The sequence below is a fragment of the Netta rufina genome, assembly GCF_964035555.1.
Source record: "Netta rufina genome assembly, chromosome: 22".
Classification (NCBI taxonomy): Eukaryota; Metazoa; Chordata; class Aves; order Anseriformes; family Anatidae; genus Netta; species Netta rufina.
In genome coordinates this window covers 3,798,157-3,816,773 of record NC_140146.1, presented here as the reverse complement: position 1 = coordinate 3,816,773, position 18,617 = coordinate 3,798,157, and the positions used below count along the sequence as shown (strand labels likewise).

The 18,617-nt window shown below is 41.8% G+C and overlaps 1 protein-coding gene across 3 annotated transcripts in view; it reads right to left on the bottom strand.

Moving 5' to 3' along the window:
• Positions 1-1,019: 1,019 nt before the first annotated feature.
• Positions 1,020-18,617, bottom strand: part of DHRS3 (dehydrogenase/reductase 3) — a 29,377-nt gene continuing 11,779 nt past the window's right edge. For all 3 annotated transcript variants that reach the window (XM_084300069.1, XM_084300070.1, XM_084300071.1), the window contains exons 2-6: positions 8,379-8,522; positions 7,988-8,107; positions 6,975-7,213; positions 5,833-5,958; positions 1,020-5,099 (exon numbers count right to left, since the gene is read on the bottom strand). In XM_084300069.1, coding sequence (XP_084156195.1) covers positions 5,015-5,099; positions 5,833-5,958; positions 6,975-7,213; positions 7,988-8,107; positions 8,379-8,522 — 714 coding nt within the window. In that variant the 3' untranslated portion in view covers positions 1,020-5,014. The remainder of the gene's footprint in view (positions 5,100-5,832; positions 5,959-6,974; positions 7,214-7,987; positions 8,108-8,378; positions 8,523-18,617) is intronic.

Sequence of the window (18,617 nt, the reverse complement as noted above, 5' to 3'; positions counted from 1 at the left end):
TCATAAACCTGGTCTCTTTGGGAAGGTGTGAAGCTATAAATTGTCTCCTCAGAGGTCTATTCTTTTAAGTTGCATCCAGTCCACAGAGGCTGGATCAGCATGTTTCTGCTAAAGCCTTGAGGGCTTGCGGGATCAGTTACAGAAACAAAAGAGGGTGTATGTTTAAAGAAAAGACAGGAGTAGGGAGAACCCTCTATCGAACTGGCAACAGCAAAGTTGTGCCTTGTGTCTTCCATCTCTAGACCCTGACTGGAGTACTTGAGCCTCCCCAAACCACGTCTGGTCCCTCCGAGACGTTACCTTGCCAATCTGACTCTTCTTGAGAATACAGAAAGGGTTGTTTCTGTTGAAACTGTCAGCTCCGTGAAGGTATTGAAGTAAGGTATTGATGCGATCTCAGTAGAATAGAGGGTAGGAAGACAGTTTATTGGTCACTGAGGTGACTGAATTGCCAGCTTCCTGTGGGACACACTGGATAAAAAGAGAATGAGCAGCAGGGGACAAGGTGAAGTTCAGGTTTTCTTCTTGCCTCTCTCCGAGTTGCCAAAGTGTGTGAGAGGTGCCTGCCACTATTCACAGCCCTCTTTCAGAAAAGCACTCCAACAAAGAGCGTTCTGTTTACTGCTGACTGCAACTGCTGCTTGTGACTGACGGGGTTTGCTCAGTTTCCGAACTCCAGCAGGCTGAGAAACAACACAAGACTGAGGATCTCAGCACCAGGGAGGTGCGAGCTGCAAAGACAATGCAGAATATCCTGGTTCTCAGAGCTGTTGTTTGTTTGGTGAAAAATGTGTAAAATACATTTGACATAAGCTTGCTTTACCCCAAAAACTTATGAGCAAGGGCTGTCAAAAGAGTGGCCATCACCCAGATTTAGTTTATTAAAGACACATGAAGAAATAAAAGCAAAATAGACGATCCAAGGTCACCCTGTATTCTTTCCTCAGCAGTCCAATGTCAGCTAGAGGAAAGCACTAGGCCGAATTCACGTCTGCTACAAACAGATGTGTTCTCTTTGAAATAAATGCACCCACTTACACTGTGCCTGCATTAAGTCTGTTAGTGGGCTTTTATGAGATTTGGCAAGTGTAATGCTATCTGTTAATATCTCAAGGTGGGAGTGTTCAGGGAGTTGTCTGAAAGGCTTGCAAGACTAGATCTGGTCATATCCACCCACACTAATTAACACATTACATAAAAGTACAACAAGTTTCTCTTTGCAAACAGTAGAATCACTTGCCCAGGCACTTTCTGTGATTCTAGAAGAAATATTGGGATGGACTCTGTCACTTTTTAACCTCAATAAAACAGTGCATGGGTAGGTAGGGTTTAGTTCCCACTTTCAGGGCTCACTCCTTTTTTCTTCATCCTAAAAATACCAGACGGCAGGAAGGATCTTTTTAAAGTTTACCAAAGTTGCATGAAGGAATATTTTTTTTAATCAAAAAATAAAAATAAATACAAAATCAATAAAAATCAGATTTACTTACAAATGACTCCTTCCAGCCTCTCTCTCCCTACCCTGTCTTGCTAATTATGAAAATTCCTTGGTACAAATATCAGATTCTGAAACCACCTGAAACTGAAAATACTTAAATTTTAAATAGAGGGTCATTTAAATACAGAGTTTTTATTTAAATAAGGGGTCTTATGTCAGGACAATGCATGTCCCACAATGACTACCATTTCTTTATCATCATTCCAATTTTAAAATGGCAGCAAACTCCTGTATATAAACTACAGTAAGGGCCTTTTAATTCATAGATTAGAGCAAGTAAAACCTGAAGAACTTACCTAATTTCATATGAAACCTCTCTGACCTGCTCCTACAGCTTCACCTTGATTCCTCCAGCTGCATAATAAATACATACCCTGATTTAGATTTAGTCCAGACCCTTTGCATGACATCTGGCTTCAAGATGGTGGCACTGAAAAGTGCAGTAATGACACAGGAATACAGAAGGAAAAAAAAAAAAAAAGTTTAGTGGAGTGGAAAGCAGGAGGCAGTGGAGAGAGCAGGGAAAACCAAAATTAAAATAAGTCAAAGGGCGGAAATGCCTTTGAGAAGGCCTTAGGCTTCTACAAAGCTTGTCCACATTTGCAGCACTTCAGAATTACCCAATACCAACCTTATGTGCAAAGGGACAGCAGACCTCAGCAGGCATTCCAGAGGCTTTCTTTTAAAAAACAAAAAACCCTCTTCATACGTATTCATCCAGACTTGCAAGTATCTCACTGTATGTAGAGCATTCTATCTCGCAACATTCACAAGTGAAGAAACTCTCTTACCCAACTCTTCCTTACTATCTGAAAAGCAAAGTCAATGTTTTCCTCATTATTTTCTGTTTGCTGCATACCTCTCCCCCACTGTGACTGCTATTTGACCTGCTGTCCGCTCAGAGACCCTGAGGGAAAGAGAGAGGGAAGTGTGCATGTGTGTGTGTATGAGAGGAGTGAGACGATGAGTCTGCTACATTCTGACTTGTTTATATTCATTAGAAAGAAATCAACAGCACTTAGTATGTAAGACAACCTCTGTAGATAGGGAACATCTTTTATGCAGTGCAGAAAAAGCCGATTCATGTAAGGGACAGGATTTGGAGATGAGTGGAGAATGCATATCAATGTGTGCACTAGTTTTTAACCTCTCTTTTGCATTAGGATGTCATTATAGAGTCTCAACATAAAGGTTTGATTTAAGGACACCGTGAGGTGTCCTGTCTCACCAGTTCTGTTTGCTCTCACATCTACAAGCCTGGCATTCCTGACCGTGGTCAATGAGAAAATAGAAAGGATGACAGTGCCTAAGGTGAGGAACCATCTTTTCCTTTCCCACGTGTCTCCTGGTTAAGTGTAGTACCTTTGTATTCTTGGCAGATCCTGGAAGAGGTCTCCCCTCATTGCAGCTGTGTTTTCAATGAATTAGCTTTCCTCCCCAAAATTGACAAAAAAATGAAGCCGAAAGCATCTATTAGTGTGGGCATCAAAATCACAGAGATCAAAGTTTCATCCTCTCCAGAGAGCCTCAGACATCTAGGAATTCAAAACAAAACTCCATTGTAAGAAACCGTGTCAAAGCTGGCACACTGCTACAGCTTGGATGTTCTGCACTCAGAAGGAAAGCACTGACCTAGAGAGAACTCCCCCAAAGTACCCGTGCAGGCAAAGGGGCTTGCATCAATGACATTTTTTGCAATATCTTCCTCTTGAACTGCTTAAGAAGAGATACGTTTCATGATTTGCAGTAAGGATCAGGCCTTCAGATTTTAACATTCACATCATTGCTTCTACGTAGTTGATTTCCATTCTACAGGGCAGAGCCAAAGAAACATCTCAAATGCAGCTCACAGCTTTTCTGCTGGAACTCAGATCTCTGTAAGAAATTATAGATTGCAACCTCTGAGGTATTTTTTCCTTTTCTAGATTTTTGCATAAAACCTTTCTATAGAGTGTTCCCTTTGAATTTGTTGAGCATTTGACAAGCACTAAGGTAGTAAGACTTACAACTTTTGAGGTAGGGAAACACTAGAAATATCTGTTTTGCAGGTCAAGGTGCACCTTGAGATTATCATCTTGCTCTGGGTCACACAGGACATCTGAAAAAAGGTCAACATTTAAGCCAGGAGTGCTAACTTTACTCCTGTACTTTAACCATGTGGCTTTCCTTCAGATGCTTCATTCAGGTGTTCTCCAGTCCCGCTTGCTACATTCCTGTATTGCAATTACATTAATGCCTCTTTTAGTGGTGTTCTGATTTGTTTCGACTACATTACTGTGCCTAGTGTTGCACGCTGCATCTGGCACAGGAATGCGGTGTTGCTCTTACTGGGCTGTCAAAGAGAGTATATCATTACAAAAATAAATAATGTCTAGCTGCTTCTGGCATTTCAGTCCAAGCAATAGTTATCACTTTTGGCTGATTATCACTTTTGACTGATCAGTGCCCGATTCAATGTCCCTAAAAAACAATGGGTATATTCCCAGTTGAATTCAACGTGCATTTAATCAGATCTTTGCTAACTGTGCTTCCAAACTTCACATTTCATGAGCACTACAGTACTCTCTCTTCTGTTTTCAGAGAATTACTCCACTTATTTCATTGTGCAGATTGATACAATGGATTTTACTCTCTATGGATTGTCAGTGAATGTGTGTTTGTACAAGCAGGCTCTAGCTGTAGTTCTAGATTTAGTGCATCCCCAATGTGATGCTGCCTACATGCGTGGCAATCTGGGATTAATGCTAAAAATATATATATATTTTCATCATAAATGAATAAAAATATTCAGAAAGACAACTAAATTTCATATATGAGCTCTTTGATGGAATCTTCCACTATTCAAACTGTATGTTCTCCTGACTGAGCATCCCCCTGCAGCCCTCACAGGTGCCATAACACAGGTTTCCCAGACACAGAACAGTCCTTCAGAGGGAAGATCTGGGTGGCCTTTAACAAAGAAAACAGCAGTTTGCTCCACAGCTTGCTCCTTCCTTGACATGAGCTGGGAACAGCTTCATCAATGTAAAGTGAAGGAAGGGAAAGAAGCTTCCATTAAATGTCCATAACTTGTAGTTCTTCAAACTATTTTTTAAGTTTCCCATTCAAAAAGCTGAAATGAAATCATAATCAATTTGCAATTGCAGTTCCTTTGAAGAGAATGTATAAAGTCTGGGCTGTGATGTGCTGCCTCTCAGCTGAGACAGATTACAGACACTTTAAAAACAAAAATTACATCTTAAACCTATGAGTAGATTTAACAATTGAACTCTTAAGAATTAAACATCATATAAACTTTTCAAGCTTTTGTTTTTTCTTTCCAAGGGTCCATAGTCTAGTCATTCAATCCTGTGCAAAGGTCATGTTACTATGGATATGACCTGCAAGAAATGTGTTGCCTCAAAGCAGCGCAAGTCACATGAACAGGCTAAAAGCCAAGACTGCTGATTCACAGTCTTGTCAGGATTTTCATGCTTGTGTTGGTTTCACTGAAGAATAGTCCTTCCATCACCAAGTCTATGTTCGCCCTTTAAAAGTGTTCATGCAGGTGTAGCTTCCAGAAAACTTGTGGATTTCTTCAAGTGCTGCCTGAGGGAGAATGCTGCAGGAGAAACAGAAAGAAAATAAGCAGACCAGACAAACCTTTTAGTCTACTCCAAAAAGAGGAGGTGTAAATATGTACATATGTTTTTCCTGTTCAGCATGCAGTATTGTAATTATTTTTGACAGAAATCACAATGTCTTACTTCAGTTCCTGACCAAAACAGGTTTTGCAAAGACTTGCGTGGAAACAAGTTTTTAAATGTATTTTGTATTCAGTTGTATCGGGATATAAAGTTATGACTTTCTTTCCTTAGGCACTTTAAAATTCCTTTCCTAATCATATAGAAAAATATTTTTGACAGTTTCACGGCTTTAACAATGTTCTCTAAATACAGCTGTGATATACGTACTTTATTGTACAGAAATCCTTTACAATACAAAGCACAGAGTCCAAAGAGCGGCTTACTAAATCAAAATCAACTCGATGCATGTGTTAGTTGTTAAGAAATTTCCCAGATATCAGTTCCAATCTCAGGAAACAGAATTTTGGGAGTGAAACTCATTTCTTAAAGGCGGTACTTTATGAAACAGGTAAAGGAAGAAAATCTGCCATAAGAACCTCATCAAGTTTTCCCTCTTTTGCTTCTATGACTCTCTTGGGAACGGATGAACTGGTCTGATCCTGACTATCAGGTAACAGTCAAACTGAGGTTTGCCTTGGTGGACAGCAAGGATTGTAAGCCAATCTTGCCTGACTAGCAAGGCTATTGCTGGGCAAGGGAAATACTTACCTTTTTAGGATGACAAGAAGATGCATTGTCCATGGAAGGAGCAGGAAGGCTTGATTCATCTGCACGGCTTCTACTGTCCTCCTAGCCACAGTCTCTGGCTTGAGAGGAGGAAAAAGATTAGGGAACCTGAATAAATAAAGTAAAAAATAAAATAATTATTTGTTAACCAAACTCCTTTAAGATATCACTGTCCAAGTCCTGTTATTCACTGAGTTTTCTTTGGCTACTGGCATTCAGACATCCCCCAAAGCAGGCTGGAAGTAGCAGAAAAGCGTATGAGGTACTGTTCCAACCTGTACTACTGAGTTAGCTAAATAGTTAAGGAATGTGCATGTTGGTGCCTTTAGGATGAAGTGGCAGAGAGTATTCAGGACCTTGACTCAGAGACTTTCTTAAATTGTCTGCAAACCAAGGCCAAATGCTGTCTCTTCAGTGTTGGTGTTCTTCCTCTCTGCTGCTCTTAGCTTGGTTCAAATTCTTGACAGGTGAAAGACAAGTGAGTTTTTTCCCTCCTTGCTTTTAGTACCAAACATAAGGCTTTTCCTGGCTCCTATAGTGGCTTGACACTGCATACTTCCTTGACTAAGAGAGCACAAACTAATAGGTTATTTTGCCAATTGTAAGAGATTAATTTGGTCAGCCTTCTTCTTTTTTTTTTTTTTTTTTTTAAATTTAGCTTGGTCTCTTAGAGCTAAAAAGGAGGTAGTGACAGCCTTTCTCCAGTAAATGGATCTCATTCCGTTTAATGGGAAAGAATTGAGTATTTCAGTGGATAAAGAAGGAATTTGTACTGTTAATTCTCAAGTAATTTGTAGACTGCTCCTTTTTGAATGACCTCAGTTTTCAGATTGCCTACCCTCCCTCTCTAGTGGCTGCAAATGGCTTAAATACACCCAGAGAAAAATAGCTTTCAGATTTCTTGGTAGAAGCAAATGCCTCACACAGTACAGGCAAGCTGTACGAATATGCCAGCAAACTGAGGGAACCAGTCTGATGAGTCCCAGGTGGCCTAGAGTGACCCTCTGTTCCCAGGCAGCCAAATGAGACATCAAATTCTCTTAACTAAATGAAGCATTAATTAGGAGTGTATTCTGATGATTCATTTAAAATGAGATGCTTTATTCTAGTTCCCCTGGACTGACCTGATTCTCATGCCCTGAAACATCTCTGTGCTCGTGTGGAAGGGCAGGACTGTTGTGGCATTCACTCCAGGACAGTCTAGCAGCCCCAAGGTCAGGCTCTCCATAAAGGCAAAGGACGAGGCTTTGGAGGTGCAATAGTCAATGGCACCAGGGATGGCTGACAAGGCTAGGACAGAGTTCAAGCAAACAATGTGTCCATTCTGCAACTCCAGCATCCTTGGCAGGAATGCTTTGGTGGTCTGAAGAACAACACAGGAAGAAAAAAAAAAAAAAAAAAGGTTTGCTCAGCAGAGATACAACAAAAACAATACTTAGTTACTGAAAAAATAAGGTGACAAAGAGACACGTTAAACTGCACTGTCTGTTAAGTTAGGAAAGGAGTGGGAGACGGCCTTGTTGCCTTGCATTCTCTGTAAGCTTTTAAACAGGCAAAGTTTGCATAGAAAAACAACAGAATTTTTCTAGAGCAGATGTAAGCAGTGCCCACAGATAAAGGCCACAAACAGAATGCGCTTTGTATTTTAAAAACATCTTGTGGAGGATAAAGTCTTCAGTGAAGTGGTGAAATCACAAGAAGCTATTTTTTTTAATTACTATTATCTAATTCAGAATGGAATGAGTTTCCTTCCCAAAGCAAGGCAGTCTCATGCTCCTCTCATGCTCCATAGACAACTCTCCTCTGTGACCTCAGGATTTCTCAAAAGACATCAGATATTTTGCTGGAAATCACAGAACAGGGATACAAGAGCTTCAAATGCTATGCCACTGGAAGCTTTTAACGTGATATTTTGGAAGTAGCTGAAATCCATTTGAGAGAACCTGTCAAACTAAATTTTTCTTTAGACTTCTTTCCTCTGGCCTTTGCCCCTCATACTGTGTTTCCTGCTTCCATGTCAGACTGATTTTACCAAGCATCATTTAGAAAGACCTTGTAGCAGCCACGTGTTTACTGGCTGTTATCTGTCACTCTCGTTCCCAAGTCTGAATACATGAGATACGAGAGCTTATCTTACCCAGAACTGTCCCAGGGTGTTTATATGTTGTGATTTGAGCAGTGCATCGTCATCGCTGTCCATCAGGCTTTTACCATGGACCACAGCAGCATTGTTCACTAGGATAGTGATATCACCCACCTGCAAAAAAACACACGACTTATTATAACTAATGTCTCTCCTCACAGATTAGCAGTTACTATTATATCTGAATACATTCTTATTTTATAGCTTTTGGCATTTTTGCCTGGAGGCTGTGTAAACCCTCTGAACCACTTAAAACAGGTAGCTAGACTTTGTACAATATCATCTGGAGGGCTACATTTCTTTTTAGCAAGTACAACGTTTTTCCTCATCAAAGATGAGGAATTACTAAATTCTGCCTACACACACAGTTTCCACACACACTAACCTTCTCCCGCACAGCTTTGGCTTGCCGATAGACCTCCTCTCGGTTTCCTACATCACAGATGAAATAATGGCACTCTGTCCCCATCATCCTGATTTCCTCTGTGGTCTCCTTCAGGCATTTCTCAGTTCGACCCCACAGGATGATCTGCAGCAAAAAACTTTTGTTAGAGCCAAACTGCTTCAAATTTGAAATAATTAAAACATGCTTCTAACTTCAACAGTTCGATGAACATCTTTGATGTGTTTTCACTGCCAGTCCCTGTCGCATTGTTTCATTTAAGACTAACAATGGCTTTGTATTACATGGAGGCAGGACTTTGGTATGGTGATGGAAGATGAATCCCACTGTTGATCCTCTGTTTACAGGTTGTTTACAAGCATCACAATAGCTACAACAAAAAAAATCAAATCTTTTGCCAAACACCACAAATATACAAAACACTTGGCAAATTTTCTCTGTCATGAACTTTCATATCTATCCCCGTTTTTGCTAGACATGCACATACACAGAAAGATAACTTCTAATGCTAAAATAACTGACCTTCCTGTATATCTGGTAGGTTTTCTGCTTCTACATATGGAGATAACATCTGCTCTGCAGTAAAACATTTTTTTTCAGCACATGATAGGTAACAATTTGCAATGCTGACTGCTTGCAGGCTGGTGTCCTAGCTGCACTTTAAACAAGAGGTTTGTGATAATCCAAACATTTAAATGAGAGATTTCAAGCATTCATTTATTTTGTAACTAATACACATAAGATTTCATTTGCTATTCCCAAACACTGTAAAACATACAATAGTTCCTGTACAAAGAACAATAGCAGATATCCAAGGAAATAAGACGTTCAAATTGTATAGCGTGGATTTGGTGTATAAGGAAGACATAACTAATGCACTACCACAGAAGTCAGAAATAACCTGAAATGTTACCAGGTTCATTAACTGTCACTTTGGGGTTTTACCTAGTATGATTTTTCCAAGTGAGACAAGGTTTGTCTCAAGTATAAAACGATGCTTCCCCCACTATCTTTAAACTATTAATCTGCAGCTAAACAGATTTAACCAAGTTATTTTTTCCTAGTGCATGTAACGTTTTCAATTTCTTTTAAAGCTGAAAAAGAATATAATTCCATCTCGATTACCTACGACATCAACATATGAGTCAACCTATCCTTTTTGCTCTTCAAGCTACAGCCTTCTCAGTATTCATCATGTTATGAATGGTTGGTCACTTGTCATTCTGCAAAAAATAAACTCCTGAATGGAGTCTGTTACCAGAATAATCTAACTGCTCTGTGATTCGAACAGCAGGATCCAAACGAGAAAGAACAAAAGACGGCTACTGCTCACAACTGCAATTTAGGACAATGCAGTTTTTTTTCACAGTAGGTCGCATTCATAATGCTAAAATGCTATTTAGTACTATAAATAAGGATATTCACATAACCAAATGCAGGTTTACTCTGATCAGGGGACTGGGAAAATGGACCTCAAAAATGGAAAGTTTTGTTGCTCTCTGAATGGGGTTATTTCCAGGCAGTGGCCTAATCACATGTGATCCAGGATTACAGTCATTTCCTATACCACTGGTACTGAGCATGAATCTGACTGTTATACTGATTTTTATGGTTAAAAATAAGTACACTTAAAACTTTAAAGATTGAATAATCTTTAAGGTTTCCAAAAGTTGAAAGAACAGTGGAAAAAAAGTCTAAATTACATCACTGCTTATAACCAAATCCCTACAATTAACTTAATAACAGCAGAATGAGCATAAAAAATTAGGACCTGCGGTGTTCCCTTCCCACAATGAATCCCTTGCAGAAAGCTTTAACATGCTTATTTTTAAGGACTAGTTAAGCCTATCTCATAACTGGTACTAAAACTAATCTCTGACAGGGTCAACAAGCTCTTCTAGTACAACTAAGCAAGGCTGAAACCCAAAAACCTTTAGCAAAACTAAAGCCTCATTCCATTTCCTAAGTGAGTTAAATTTACAACAAACCCCACTTGTAAATCATTGATGCATCTATAAACACACCAAAGAACTAGTGAGTTGGTTCACCAGAAATGTCAGAGCAAGGATAATTATGCCAGAGCCATTTCAAGGGAAACCTTAACTCAGATGATCTCATTTTCAAGGGAAAAGCTGTGTCCAGACTAAAAAGCTGTAAGAAAGCATATAGCTAAAAGTTTGGCTTGTGCACTGCCCTGTCTTCGAAAGCCTCAATATATCACCACTGGCCATCGGGCTTTGGCATCTACACAAAGCTTGTAAAACCAAAGACTGTTTACATGCTCCTGCGCTCAGAGCTAGACTGGGTGATGTTTTGTATGCCTACTCTGCAGACTTCAAGGGAAATCAAGAATGTGTGAGAAATTTCACAAGCTTTCAGGAAATATTTACAAAATACTGTTCAACTGTAACTGTAACTGCACACAGTCACTTGCTCTCTTTCACAACCTACATCTCTGTGGAAAGGGGAGGAGAAACACTACAAACTGTCAACACAGGCATCGAGTTTGATGTGCAGCCTTTGTATCAGTGTGGACCTCAGCCCCTCAGCAGGATTGGATCAGTTAAGTGCAGCCCCAGCGAAATCTACTGCCAAGCTGAAGAGTGATGGAAGGTAGGGCAGGAAGAAGGGAGGGGAGTAACAAGGTATCAGACAAGGGGAGTAAATAAGGCAAGAAATGGACCTCACATACCCAGCACTCCAGGCTTTCCCACTGCTATTGCAAAATAAAAAGTAGGTCCCTCACTCTTCACTTTCATCTGTTTCAAACATCCGCACAGCCCCTGCTCCCCAGAGCTGCCACTGATGCATTGAACGTCAGGAAACATACATGGAAGAACAGTTAAGCAAAGGATGACCTGTCAAAGGAACATCTGTCCGTGATGCAACTCTTGGACATAACGTTTTTTATGCCCCAACAGTTACTTGGGGACCTCTAATATCCTACAGGCAACTCTTGCAAGGTGACCCCATTAAAGTTTGGGCCATCTGGGGGAGACAATTTGCTGGTTATCCTGCTGACAGCATGAACTGATCAGGACTGATCTTTTTTCCATGGGAAGTTTTCATGTCCTTGATACTGTTCACACTCAGGTGAAGGCTTCAGCCTGCGTAGGAGACAAACAGTAAATAAAAGACCATTCTTTTGGGGGAGGTGAAAGTTCCCTAACGACACAGTGGGAAGCGAGGTTTCCTGCCGTCATTTCTGCTACTTTTTACAGGCGTATAAAACTCAAAACTCAGTACAACATGCTTTCGGTCCAAATTCAAGCTTGAATGCTCCTACAAGATCATATGAGACTTTCAATTTCTTCCTTACACCTAATTCTTACAAATTAAACTGGCAAGGGCTTCACTTTCTGGTCTCCTAGGATTTCAGGCTTTACAGAGAGACAAGACTTTTAGTGGCTGCATTAGCTTCACAGTTGGGGTTTCTTTTGCTCCCCAACTCTACCTTTACAGAGAGCTTTGGCTAGGGTTTCTGTGCAGGCAATATTTCTGTCTTGTTTTCTTGCTTGCCACAGTTTCACCACTGTTTGTGTAGGTCCTCAGCCTCTTTTAGGTCCTGTGGACTAAGCCCTCTGGTCTCCTGAATTCACCTCCTTCTGCAGGATCTGCCATTTGACAATTTGCTGCCTGGCACTGGTGAAGTTGTGTTATTTGTAACATTCTCACTAAGCCACTCAACTAAACAGCTTAAGAGTCGGATCACTCATGTTCTCAATGCCACTGAACAACAAGTTTTGCTTGCTGTTGAGCAGATGAATGGTTGTGGGGCTGGGACTGGTTTGCTCTGGCCTGCACGCTCCGGCTCTGTGCTGTTGACATTTCGCTTCCCTTTACACTCACTGCATCCTTTGCTCAGCCAACATCAAAAAAAGCTATGGTTTACCTTTATCCTGCCCTACTTAGGATTTGAGGGGTCTGCATTTGTAAGGAGTCTAAACAGCAGTTTAAGAAAAGGTCCATTTTAGTAGGAAGCAGTTTAAAAACATGGACATGGGTCTAAGAGTCCACTCCGTGTCCCCGTTCCTTTTTAATTTTAAGTTGGCAGTAAGTGTGTCTTGACTGGAGGCTTAGTCCTGGGCGGAATGAGTCTTACAGACACAGAAGTTCCTGTCTGGGAGAGAGAAAAATGCAGAGGTATAAAGGAGAAGAGACACAGCACTGCTTATTGCACACAGCCTGTCAGGACATCGCACAGTCACCCATTTACGGTAATTTAATGGTGGATGGAGGAATATTTAATCTGTGCCTCGGAGAAGTTCTTGGACAGATAGCTTTCCGCCCTGGAAAGAATCCAGCCACCATTTCTTCTCCCCCGTTCATCTCGTCACCCTCTCCTGCCTGCCCCTCCCTGCCGCCCCAGACACGCTCTCCTTTCAAAAAGTTACTGACCAGAAAATTGGGGAGGGCAGCGGCCCAGCGAGGCGGCTAATCCCTGCTGTGGCCGGCCCGCTGCGAGCCTCCCGCCCTGCTCTTACCTCCGGCTGACCCCGGCTGGCAGTCGGGGCGGCAGGTGGAGTGTGAAAGCCATCGCCCCCGTGCCAGGCTGCCAGCAAGAGGCGGCCCGAGCAGGGCAGGAGTCTTCCCAAGCAGGGCAGGAGTCTTCCCACCACTGGGCATGTGAAGTAAAGAGATTTATGGTGCCTGAGGACCTTAACGCGCCTTCCCCTTCGCTACCCCGAGAGCAGCCAGCGGCTGTGACAGCGCGGTTTACTGCGGAGTTTCCCCAGGATTTATTCGGGAGCAGATTTTGCAAAACAAAACTTATCTCTTTATCTTCTCCCCTCTGGCAAGTCAGAGCAGTCCTTATCTGGCCTCAGGAAAATCATTTCAGCCAGAGTGGCAGGCTTGTAGACGCTGCACCCTCTGCTCCCAGAGGACTCGTTTAACTCTGGGCTTAATCTGCTAATGAGACATGCCCTGAGGTCAGAGGGGAGCCAAAAGGAAGGTGTCAGCTGCTGCTGGACTAAGGCAAGACTTTCTAACAGAGGCCAGCGCTGGCTACATGCCAAAACACCCAAACCTGGCCACAGGTTTCAATCCTTACCTTTCACCAAAAAGGAAGTCTGCAGGAGTTATGCTTTTGACCGCCACAGAATCAGATAAGGCCACTAATTTATATACACAGGTCTCAACTGAAGCTGTTATCAACCCTAATATGCTTGTGTGTTCTGTGCTCCCAGAGTCTCAGGTATTTTATTAGCGCACGAGATAAAGTAAGAGTTAATTTTATCTCATTTACAAGGCTATTTCACTTGTTTGGTCCAATCTTACTGCTAGCGTAAGTCAAGAACAACAGCAGAGGAATGTTGCCCTCTAACATCTTCAATTAATTTGGCACGGTGTCTTCAGCAGACACGCTGGTCTGGACTTTGCACCTCCAGTGAACTAGACCAGTGCTGGAAGGTGTCCCACAACAAAAGCTGTTCTGAAACTGAGCGTGTGCCACTTCTTGACACTCGGGATTATCAGGACTGTATTTTAGAACAGAATTGGTCACCACAGGTCTTTTCAAACACAGCAACAAGCATAGTGATTAGGAGATATAACCCCCCAGCCAAAAGCGTCTGCAGTTCTCGAATCATGAAGCAATTGTCTGTATCAGCTTGCAGGCACTGAAAGATGAAAGTGTTGCAGAGAGACAGAAGTGCCCTTCCTGCCTGATCTCATTACTGCTGCCTGCACTAATCAGCCACTGCCCCTTGCCACAGATCAGCAGATAGGAAGTACTGAGTAGGTCAACACATTTCGTTCCCTTTCAACCTCCTTCCTAGGCCAGGGAAACAGAAGTTGCTCTGTTGACTTGGTATCTGTAATTGCACAGACCTTTGTTCAAACGAATGCCTTTCTGCATCCAACACCGACAGTTCCTGCGTACTTTTAGGAAGTACAAAGTGTAGATAATCCACTGAACTATGTCAGTCTTATCCCCGTGTATTTACAAAGCCTGTTAGTACTAACTCACGGTTGGTCCTCCCAAGACGTGCATTCCGGTGTATTCCATAATTCTGGCAGAATTTTGTGTAGCATGAGCACAGGAGGCTAAATCCCACAGCCTCAAAAATGCTGCTGTGTTCTGCTTGTCAATGGCATAAGGGTTTTCTCCTCCACCCCTTCCCCTCTCTTGCCCCCAGGGCAAAGTCAGACAAGTTATTTCAGGAGTCCTTCATGGGAGAGGCATGCTAAAGACAGATTACTGAAAGAGTGAAAGGTGTGGCCGTTCAGTGGGAAAAGCCAATCTTTGCTTTAGAAAGGAAAAAAAGAACCTTTTGATGCCTGAAGTAGGTCAAAATACTTAACCCAGCTCCTTAGTGACACTTGTATAAAAATAAGCAAACAAAGCAGGCCAGTGGCAAAATTTTCTCAATTCCCACAGTGGAAAGTGAATATCAAAGCCGCAAGGGACTGGCATAAGAAAGATTACAGGTAAGCACGGCGGTATCAGAAGAGTAAGCCCGTTTAACTAGTTTACACACAAGCATTTCTAGATTAGTATTTACAAGTTATAAAGACATCAGACTACAGTAATTTAATTTAAATTTAACCCTGCCAACAACACACAGTCTTTATTATAAGCTGCTTTGAGTTAAGGCCAGGAGTAACATAGAATAATGAGGATAAAATTTAGATCCACAGAGACTTCAGAAGGAGACTAAAAAAGTGAATTCCAGTTCCTTCAGTCTAGAGTCAGAATTTTTATTACTTTATATTTTGACTTAGCACTCAATGGGATTAACATCATTCCCCTAAAGCAATGTCAATTTCAACTGTACCCCAGTCGCCCCTTTCTCTTCCTCTGCAGAAAGCAAAGCAGCACCTAAAAAGTCACAGAAAAGTATGTAAACACCTGTCTCCTATTCAGCAGAGGCCTTCCTTGGAAAGAGAAGTTTTCATAATCTGTCTGCAAACAGGCATTTAAGACCAGCTCCTTCTAAAGAAGTGAACAAATGCCTACTGTTCTCACACTCAGGACTATTTAAGGACAGGTGGCCCCATGCTGACTTTTTTCCAGTGGTTTTTCCAATTGCTTTCGTCTGCAACATGAACTGCGTCTCCAGACTGCCTTGGGAGCAACACTTCTCAGCTCTGCAGTGCAGAGCAGTTGAGGAAGGGGAAGGGTTAGGGTTGTTTGCAAGAAGAGGTCACGCAGGAGTCAGCCTTTACAATCCTATTAACGCTGGGACAGGGTCAAACGGAGTGCACGTTCCAACAAAAGCACCAAGTGGCCACAAGCTGTCACCCTGCAAAGGTTCATGGAGGCATTTGGGGGGGGAAAAACGACAGATTTTTAATGGTGAATGTCTGCCACACCATGTGTTAGAACCGGCCTCTGCTCCAGGGAACCAAAGCACACAAAGAAATATCCAGCAATAAAATCCTCTGGCTGCAAAGCAGAAAGAAGTGGCACATCTGGGGGCTGCAGAGAGGGGCAAGGTTTTAAAAGTTATGCGTTTGAGCTAAGGCTTTACAAATAGCTACCAACAGAACACAAGGCTCTGTCCTGTGAAAATACCAAGTGTGCTGCCGCCTCCAGTCACCTGGCATGCCACCCCTATAATCCAGGTTCATATAAAAATGTCCACAGAGACCACAGGAAATTGTGGGAAGGGTAAACACGCAGGTGCAGAAAGCCCTTTTGTACCGCAAGGACAGCAGACAGGATGAAGCGACAGGAAGTCAGTAAATGACATTTCAAAGGAAAAAAAGAAATTTCTAAGTCTGCTTGACAAAAATGCCACGGTCTGCTGTTTCCATGCTTTCCATCCAAAATTCTGCATTATTATTCATACTTACTGCACATAACTCTCAGGGTAAAGAGTTCTTCACATGTGGCAGGTCTAATGTGCACGTAATACAGTTAACCATTTACAAAGCTCTGTTGGCACTGAAGGGGAAGAGTGTTTGTTTTTGTAAAGTCAAAAACAACTAGAAGTTTGGAGGACAGGGAAGCGTTGTAAGAAAGGGACGTGCAGTTAAGAACTTGGATCCAATTCAGTATTATTTCCACCACCTTGACTGGGTGAAAGTAATTCCTCAAATTGCCCGGTTCAATCAACAGCCGACCGAAAGGTCTGCTACCTCTTAACTAACACATTGGAAAAAATAAGACCTAACACAGATTTATGGAAAACAAGAATTATAGAGCTACAAACTAGGGGCCAACAGAACTGGATCATTTTTTAAAGAGTATGCCTTTATGTTTGGGAAATGATTTCTATTCTATAACGGATTGCCAAATCTTGAAGTGTTTCAGCTTCTAGTGCAGAAAGTTGGCTGCTGCATCACCACCACCTTTGAAACTGCACTCAGACTCCCAGGGCCAGTCCCTGGATCGGTTACCCTTGAACACCACCTCAGAGAGTGAAAAAAGTTAGCTTTAATTCAGAGCATCTGCTCCAGAACACTGCTGGATGAAGTGGAGGGACGTTTACTCCACGTTGTTCAGCAGTTCTGTGATGTGTCATTATGGTCCTCTTACAAGCAAAGGGACTTTGTATTTTGCTGTGCTGTCACATTAGCAGAATCCCAAAATAAAGTGGACAAAATGGTAAACGGATTGGAAGCTCTGATGGACAAGGAAAGCCACACGGAATGTTTAAAACCAGAAGAAGACACAGCTGGACAGAAAATCCCAGCTCTTGTATGAATATCACTGAAAAGAAAGACTAGGGGAAGTTTTTGAAGTTATTAAACTTAAGGAATGCTTGCCATGAAAACAGACATGGAAACCTACGGATGAATAACATTTCTAATACCGTCATTATAAACTATCCTCCAGAAAGGCCTAAAATGTGCTCCAGGTCATCCACATGCATAACATGATGCAGCTTGACTGAAAAAATAATTTCTCCCATAAGGCTACAGGAGAAGTACTGGGAGTTAAAATACCTACATTAAACCCATTTATAATCAGGATGCTAGGAACAGCTCCAGACAAGCTCCCCTACAAGTCTCCTTTCTTTGTCTCCAAAAAAAAAAGACAGTTGTTACCATTTCAAAACTATACAAAAGCTGTCAAAAGGATTATAAGTACTTATTATTCAAAGAAATATGGGCTACTGCTTAGAAGAAAGCTCAGTAATTAAACGCTTAACTGGTTTCCCATCTTTTTCTGTATGTTCCAAAATGTTATTTTTTTTAATGGGAGCTGTTGCTATGCAACAGGGCAGAATTTCTAAAATCTACTCATCTGTTGTTTCTGTTGGCTGTTATCAGGATCCATTTAACTCTCTCAGCCTATTAAGCCCAGGAAGATGGGAACCAGCAGGTTATAAGCTCCCAGGGCATGCATCCCCCACAGGGGTGCACAGTGGCTCAAGGGGTCTTTCACTGGCAATACCAATCCCCTCAATCCACAGCAAAGATGAAGGAGCAGTTACCCTGCTTATAAGAAGAATATGAAACCCAGCACAGCTCTAGCTAAATAAAATGGGATCTAAATATAGCATCAAAATTCACGATAATTACTTCTACCCAGAACTGATCAAAGCAACTCTGATCAGACTTCTCTACGACGACGAGTATTAAATTAAAGGGGCTGGTCAGGCAATCCCAAATCAAGCTCTAGCATATTAACAAGTTACTGCTCCCTCGAAGTTTCCGTCCTTTGGATGTGCTTGCCTGTCACATGCATGTTTTTTAGGCTACTGCAATGTAAAATAAAGTTAATTCACTTGAATGTGGACATAAAATCAATTAAACTACCAAAGAACATGAGATAAGCTTTACTTTCCAGTAAAATACACTACACAAATTAACCTGGCTGGTGATTAAGGGGTCAATGATATAACAGGGAGATGTGATAACCCCTCAATGTGTTCCAACTCAACCACAAGCAGAGCTCTGTGCTCCTAAGGGTTTTCTACCCACCAACAGCCTGTAGAGCACAGAGGATCTGCAAACTATTTCTATGAAGTATCTGAAATGTAGCCCTAAAAAACAGCCCGATATGAGGCAGACAAACGTGCCCCATAGAATGATCCTTACTTCCACTGCAAAATATTTAGAAGCACACAAAAAGACTACATTAATTGGATGAACTGACCGCAAAGGACTGATCTGCAGGAGTGGTGACTGACAGCGCTCTCCAGGCCCATCAGTGAGAGATCTGGAAGGTTTGTCACTGCTGAGATTGCACTTAGAAGTCTAAAGCTTGAAACAAATAACCAGACTTGGCCTAAATCTGTGCATCAAAAGCAAACAGAAGGATTTTAA